Consider the following 8,191-nt stretch of genomic DNA (forward strand, 5'->3'; position numbering starts at 1 on the left):
TCCTTACCGGTGAGCAGTTGACTGAGTAGTGCCTGGCTGCTGGTGTTTGCGTGTGTGTGTGTTTGCGCGTGTGTGTGTGTGTGTGTGTGTGTGTGTGTGTGTGTGTGTGTGTGTGTGTGTGTGTGTGTGTGTGTGTGTGTGTGTGTGTGTGTGGGCATGTGTGTGTGTACTCCGTCTCCTTACCGGTGAGCAGTTGACTAAGTAGTGCTTGGCTGCTGGTGTTTGCGTTGCACATGGGCAGCGTGCAGCACTCCACCACGTAGTTGGACGCCGCCTTGCAGGTCATGAGGGGGGGGTCGGGCCCCACCAGGCAGCCGCGGCGGAAGGTGGGCGCCTGCCCCTGCGCCGGGCCCACCAGCGTGACGGAGGCGAAGCACTGGTCCCCCACGCACAGCTCCTCCATGCAGTCGTTGCCCTCGCACACGCACTCCACACCATCTGGGGAAACAGGAAGGAAGGGGGAGAGAGAGAGAGGCATGGTCATGTCAATGTACATAAATAAACGCATAAATGCTATCAGATAGGTGAAAAATCCATATATACACACACACACTCCACACCATCTGGGGAACAGGGACAGGCATAAGAGAGATGTACCAATGGTCAGGTCAATGAACACCCACCAGAAACGCAACCACAATGATAAAAAACACCACTGGTCATATCAATGTATTGTGGATACACAATATCATAAGTGCAACCAGATTGACCACACACACTCGACACCATTCCAGGAACAGGCACGAGAGAGACACAGTGACACACACAATCATGTACATGTAATGCATAAGAATAGAATAGAATAGATTAGAATAGAATAGAATAGGAAAGACCAGGCATACATGGAATGTCAATGTAAATAAATACAAAAACGCAACCAGATTTATTTTAAAAAAACACACACATCCTACACTCACACTCGACCCCATCTGGGGGACAAGGAAAAAAGACGCAAGCAGGCCTCTAAAATGTAACCCCTCCCCTAAATGAACCCTAATGCCCACAAATTAATTAGCTAATGTACTGCAATAGATAATTCACTTAAAAAACCCACTTAATCTACACAATAGTGGCATTAGCTGTCATTTCACCACCCTGACATGTGATACTGCAAAAAGCCTTGTTGACCAACGACGACGAGCAAAAGAAAGAACACACACACACACACACACACACACACACACACACACACACACACACACACACACACACACACACACAACCCCTGTGTTCTGTGTATAATATTTGTATACGGGTGGACACCTTAATGTCCCTGTGGGTTAGTAAAGTAGCTCTGGAAATCAGCACCACAAATGCAACACCATTCATCATGTGAAAGCATATTACACACACAGTACACAGAGAGCAGAACCAGATAAACACATACACACAGGCAGTGTAGACACACAGACATGTCTAGGCACGCACACAGCCACAAATGCACATACACACACAGACACACAAACACACACAGACATACAGGCACACACACACACACACACACACACACACACACACACACACACACACACACACACACACACACACACACACACACACACACACACACACACACACACACTGAAAGCAGAACCAGACACACCCCAACAAGCACACAGGAAGACACCAATCAGTGGGAACTCAATTAGTGGTGCAGATATGATTTGAGTTACTACGGCTGCAGTCCAGTCATGCCACAGTGGCCAGCTGGTCTTCGCAGCTCAACCACAGCATTTTCATGAACAAAATAAATGCAGGCAAGTAATGATCAAGGGGTCTGTTTGTTACACAAATGCACAGCGGTTCGAAATATTTAATTAGAATTGTATTATTTTTCATGGTTGTGCTGCCTGCCCACACCCTGTAAAACCTGCTGTCCTGAGGACGGACATCATCATTTCAATTGACTAAAAATAAAAAAAACTCACTGGTGGATTGCACATCACAATAGGAAAACGTGTGTGTGTGTGTGTGTGTGTGTGTGTGTGTGTGTGTGTGTGTGTGTGTGTGTGTGTGTGTGTGTGTGTGTGCCTGCGTGTGTGCGCGCGCCTGCGTGTGCGCGCGTGTGTATGTGCCTGCGTGTGCGCGTGCCTGCGTGTGTGTGTGCCTGCGTGTGCGTGCGCCTGCGTGTGTGTGTGTGTGTGTGTGTGCCACATCACAACAGGGTCTCCATCCACTCCCACTGACAAACGGCCAGAGTAATTTGGAGGAACAGCGGGCGCTTTAACTGCACGTATCGATTAGGCCCCATAATGCCTTACAAGAAGTATGGCCCTGTTTGAACATGAGCACGGGATGGGGGTGGGGGTTGAGGAGTAGGAGGAGGAATGGATTGCCTCGTGCTCCACTACACACACACACACACACACACACACACACACACACACACACACACACACACACACACACACACACACACACACACACACACACACACACACACACACACACACACACACACACCTTTAAAGAGGGGACTGTAGCCCAAAGAGATTGTTATAAAGGACATGATCGCCAGATAAGGCTTATGCAATAACATTTGACTTGGAGAATTAAGTTACATCTGTCTGCCTGTCAGTCTGTCTACCTCTAAGCTTCTGTCTGTCTGTCTGTCTGTCCGTCCACCCCAGCACATGCATTAGAGCAGGGGTGGGAAACCCCTCGAGGGGGCACTTCACATTTTATTCCTCCGTGGGACGTACTATGAACAAAAAACAAGGATTTCCCCCCGCACTTTAGGCCTATATTGAAGGCGGCCACATATACAACAGACCCCAACTTCACTAGGTTCCCTGAAATTATAACTTAGTTGTATATTGCAAATGTAATTTATCACATGTCTTTACAAAACACATCATATTTCATGTGAAACTGCATAACATAAAAATTATGTCGGGGACCGCATAAGACAGTCTCAGGGGCCGTAAAAAGCCCTCGAGGAGGCGCTAGTGAGCACCAGATGGAGTAGACACGTTTTTCTGAGCTCCTCTCCATATTGTAATGTAATTCGACATTTAATTTAAATTTATTTCATATCACCCGACTTTTTGTTGATTTGATCGACCATTAAGAGCAGTAAGATGGGAAAAACGAAGCCAGAACGTGGAAAACAGGAAAAAGATGAGACTGCAAGCCGTGCTTCACCACAGCTAACCGTGCTAACATCAACGACAACCGATGCCGAGGACCCCGCGGGTTCCGGAGATAACGACACTGATCCCCGCAGCATTCTTTTGGCAATAAAGCACATGAACAAGACGATGACTGACAGGTTCGATGCATTAGAGGCAACCTTGGCATCCACCCAAGCATCTTTGGTGAGTCTTGATGACAGAGTAACCACGGTCGAGGAGGCTAATTCCAGCCAAGACACACGGCTCACTAAAGTTGAGCAAATTTGCATGGAACTGCAGAAGGAAAACCGCGCATTGCGTGCCAAAGTAATCGACCTAGAAGCTCGCTCTAGACGTCAAAATATCAAAATTGTGGGCCTACCTGAGAAAATCGAGGGATCAAGTGCTGTGGATTTCTTGGAGAAGTTTATCCCTGAACTGTTAGGTGCCGGTAATTTCCCAAAGCCTGTGGTGGTGGATCGAGCGCATCGCCTGGGAGGTATATCAGAGGATGACGACGAGGCACGGCCGCGCGTAATGATAGCCAAGCTCCATTACTTCCGAACCAAGGAGAAGATACTACAGCTATCTCAACAGCAGTTTCCTCTGTCACACAACGATAGAGCAATTCATATTTTCCCTGATTACCCTGCTGAGGTGAACAAACAACGGCAGGCATTTGAAGGAGTTCGTGACAAGCTGAAGGAGGCTGGTGCCAAGGCCGTCTTTCGCTACCCTGCCAAGCTCAAGGTTACCGTGGGAAAATCGGTGCGTTTTTTCTCCACTCCGGAAGAAGCCGAGCAGTTTGCAATGACATTGGCTTGAGTGTGTACTGCGTTTTAAATTGATCTCCTGGTATGTAACATCTTACAATTCTACAGGTCGGGACATTTTATTTTTGTCTCCTAATGGACGCTATTATTGCTTTTTGGAGAGAGGACTTAGGGCTCTTTACTTTCGTTTTGCTTTGATATGGTCCGGCAGCCTCGATGCTTATTTGAAGGGAACGTGCTTTCACTTTGTTTGGGAAAGTGGAACGGGGGTAGGGGGGGTTTGCGTGTGTGTTTTCTATGTAGTTCCTTTTTATGTTATGTTCAATGTTTAAGGGCGTCATTTGTACATTTCACTGTGCTTAGATATGCATAGCTCTTCTTTAAGAGGTGGTGGCACTGGGATTACTTTTACTAGTTGGAATGTCCGTGGCTTAGGGCACGCCATTAAAAGAGCAAAAGTGTTTGCTCACTTGAAGTCTTTAGCTGCAGACATCATGTTTCTGCAGGAAACTCATATAAAGCCAACTAGAGCAAATTTGCTGAAGTGCAGATGGGTCAATCAAATTTTTCAGTCCACATTTTCNAGTAAAGCGCGTGGTGTGGCCATCCTAATTAGCAAAAATATTCCATTTAGACATGAATCTACTATTTGTGACCCAAATGGTAGATATATTTTAGTGACAGGACATATTTATACACACCATGTTACACTTTTAAATATATACGGTCCCAACTTCGATGACCCACATTTCTTTAACAAGGTCTTTAATTTACTGCCTAATCTCTCAGACACAAAGGTAATTGCAGCCGGCGACCTGAACCTTGTGTTGGACAACTATTTGGACCGATCTTCTCAACCAACTCAGTTACCTTCTGCTGCCTCTGTAACTTTAAATAATTTGATGTTGTCTACTCATCTAGTTGACATATGGAGGCTTCAGCACCCTGCAGATAGGGATTATTCTTTTTTCTCACAGCGTCATAAATCCTTCTCTAGAATTGACTATTTCCTGCTAGATTCAAACCTGATCTCAAATGTGATCTCCACGAAATATCACAATATACTCATCTCAGATCACTCCCCAACATCATTGGTGCTTGACCTCAACCATATGAAACGACAGTATAGCTGGTGCTTTCATCCTTCACTTCTCTCTGACCCCTCTTTTTCTCAGTTTATCTCTGCTAAAATATCTGATTTTTTTGTAACAAATGACAACCATGAGGTCACAGACTCAACTTTATGGGAAGCTTTCAAGGCTGTGATTAGAGGACACATTATTTCGTTTGAAAATTCAATGAGAAGAGAAAAGAAACAGCGCCTGGTAGAAATTGAAAAAGATTTAACACGACTAGACACTATTTATAAATCGTCTCCTGACTCAGTCACTTTACAAAACATAATTAAGCTTAAATATGAATATAATGACATATTATCTGCCCAGGTTCAGAACCAACTATTTAAACTGAAACAAAAACAATTCGAACTGGGAGATAAACCCCAGAAACTTCTGGCGCGACAGTTGAGGGGACTGCAGGCTAGCAGAGCCATACACAAGATAAAATCTAAAACAGGAGATCTTATTACTAACCCTATGGATATAAACAAACGCTTCAGGGAATATTATGAACAGCTTTACACATCCAAAGCTACAGGTGACACTTCTAAATGGCTAGAGAACTTGAACCTCCCCAAATTAAGTGAGGAGGCCTGTGAAGCACTTAATGCTGATATCACAGCTGAAGAAATCCTAGAGGCAATAAAATCTTTCCCCAATGGAAAAACCTCTGGGCCGGATGGTTTTGGTATGGAATGGTACAAGACATTCCACAAACAGTTAGTCCCACTCCTGCTTAGGATGTTTGAGCACTCATTTGAAAACCAAACTTTTCCTAATTCCTTATATGAAGCTAACATCTCACTTATTCCAAAAGAGGGGAGAGATGAGACTGAACCCTCATCTTATCGCCCAATAGCATTGCTGAACTCTGATTTAAAAATCTTTACAAAACTGATGGCAAATAGGCTAAATAAACATATCACCTCCATTATTCATAAAGATCAAACAGGTTTTATTCCTGGTAGGTTTTCATTCTTTAATGTTCGAAGATTAATGAATATAATGTACCATAATTACAAAAATGACCAGGAGGTGGCGGTATTGTGCCTGGATGCTGAAAAGGCGTTTGACCAAATAGAAATGCCATATATGTTTAGGGTGTTGGAAGAATTTGGGCTTGGTCAACGTTTTATCTCTTGGATTCAAACTGTCTATGCAAAACCGTCCTCTTCCATTCTTACAAATCAAGATAGGTCTACTTCATTTCAGCTACAGCGTGGGACGCGCCAGGGGTGTCCCCTTAGCCCGCTCCTCTTTGCAATATGTATTGAACCCCTTGCAGTCCGTATTAGACAACACGAAACTTTTAGCCCCATCCATCTAGGAGGTGTGGACCACCATCTGTCTTTATATGCTGATGATGTGGCTATATTCATGTCAAAGCCTGAGTTGTCCATTCCTATTCTGTTAGATCTCATTAAGTCTTTTGGAGACATTTCTGGGTACACAATCAACTGGCAAAAAAGTGAGTTCATGCCTCTTGGGAAAAACACTAAACCAGAGTTTTTGCATAGTCTCCCATTTAAAGTTACGGACAAGTTGAAGTACCTAGGAGTAACCCTTCCAAAAGACCCAAAATTAATTTTTAAATTGAATTTCCATGAAAAGGTGGAAAAACTAAAAGGGGACATTGGGAAGTGGCGCACACTCCCTATTTCAATGGTGGGCCGTATAAATGCTATAAAGATGGTTTCTTTGTCAAGATTTCTCTATTTGTTTCAAAACCTTCCGATTTTTTTAACTAAGTCTTTCTTTAAGTTATTGGACTCCATAGTCATGCCATTTATATGGGGGTTTAAAGCCCATAGGATATCCAAAAAGAATCTTCAAAAACCAAGAGAGAAGGGTGGATTTGGACTGCCATGCTTCAATATTATTATTGGGCAGCAAACCTTAGAGCTCTTGCTTACTGGGTTGAAGATTGTAAACCTGGTGTTACAGCAGAAACTCCAGCCTGGGTTGCCATTGAAAAGGATGATGTTAAAGACTCTTCACTCCCAGCTCTTCTCTTCTCTACACCCAGTCTTCCCAACTCAAAAGTGAATAACCAAATAATTCGGAACTGTTTGAGAATATGGCAACAGATTAAGAAGTGTTGTGAGCTACCTGGTACCTCTGTTTATACCCCTGTGTGTCATAATCATGCATTTCCACCTTCATTGTCTGACGCAACTTTTCGCAGTTGGAAACAAAAAGGTATAGTTGCTTTAAAAGACTTGTACATTAATAAGCATTTTGCTTCATTCACTCAACTGCAACAAAAGTTCTCTCTCCCAGCAACACATTTTTTTAGGTACCTTCAGGTCAGGAACTATGTACGCCAGAACATAGATAATTTTGAAAACCTTCCTGAGGAAAGTAAGGTTCATAATCTCTTGCTTGGCGCAGCCGATTCAAAAGGCCTCATTTCAAACTTTGTCAAGATATTCTCTGAACAAGTGGACTGTGTCACCCAGTCTCTGAAGAATGCATGGGAAGAGGAGTTGAATATCCAGATTGATGATATTGTCTGGGGGGAAGGTCTCAACAGAATACAATACTGCTCCATCAATGCTAGACACCACCTCATTCAGTTTAAGGTCTTACATAGACTACATTACTCTAAAACTAAACTGCATAAAATATATCCAACTGTTTCCCCTTTGTGTCAGAGATGTAAGTCTGCAGATGGTACTCTAGCCCACCTTTTCTGGTCATGTCCAAAACTGTATGACTTCTGGTGCAGTGTATTCCAATGGTTTTCTGACATGTACAACTGTGTTTTCAAACCTGACCCACAGGTGGCACTGTTTGGATACTCAATGTTTCTGTTGCCTCAAAGCATGCGTGTGCAGCACACCATAATGTATGGAATGGTGATAGCAAAAAGACTAATTTTAATGCTTTGGAAATCAGAGGCAGTGCCCCTCTTCAAGACGTGGCTGTCTGAGCTCACGTCTCTATTGCATATGGAAAAAATCAGGTACAGTCTGTCTGGCAATCGGAGAGAATTTTATAAGATATGGCAGCCATTCTTAGACCATCTTGAAGACTTTGAAGGGGACCTTGAACTTATGTGATAAGCTAACCACCTCTTTCTTTCTTTTATTTTTGCTGTTAATGTTGTCTTTGCACTAGTCAAGAAAAGTCATTGCCTTAGTTTGTACGCCCTGTCTGTTTTGTGTTTGTTTCTATATTGCCATTT

General features: G+C 43.6%; 1 protein-coding gene across 1 annotated transcript in view; it reads right to left on the bottom strand.

The window, feature by feature from the left end:
* acvr1l (activin A receptor, type 1 like) overlaps positions 1-8,191 on the bottom strand; it is a 33,661-nt gene that overhangs the window by 17,774 nt on the left and 7,696 nt on the right. The window contains exon 3 of the mRNA XM_063219735.1: positions 184-438. Coding sequence (XP_063075805.1) covers positions 184-438 — 255 coding nt within the window. The remainder of the gene's footprint in view (positions 1-183; positions 439-8,191) is intronic.

Source organism: Engraulis encrasicolus, chromosome 16 (assembly GCF_034702125.1).
Source record: "Engraulis encrasicolus isolate BLACKSEA-1 chromosome 16, IST_EnEncr_1.0, whole genome shotgun sequence".
NCBI classification, from domain to species: Eukaryota; Metazoa; Chordata; class Actinopteri; order Clupeiformes; family Engraulidae; genus Engraulis; species Engraulis encrasicolus.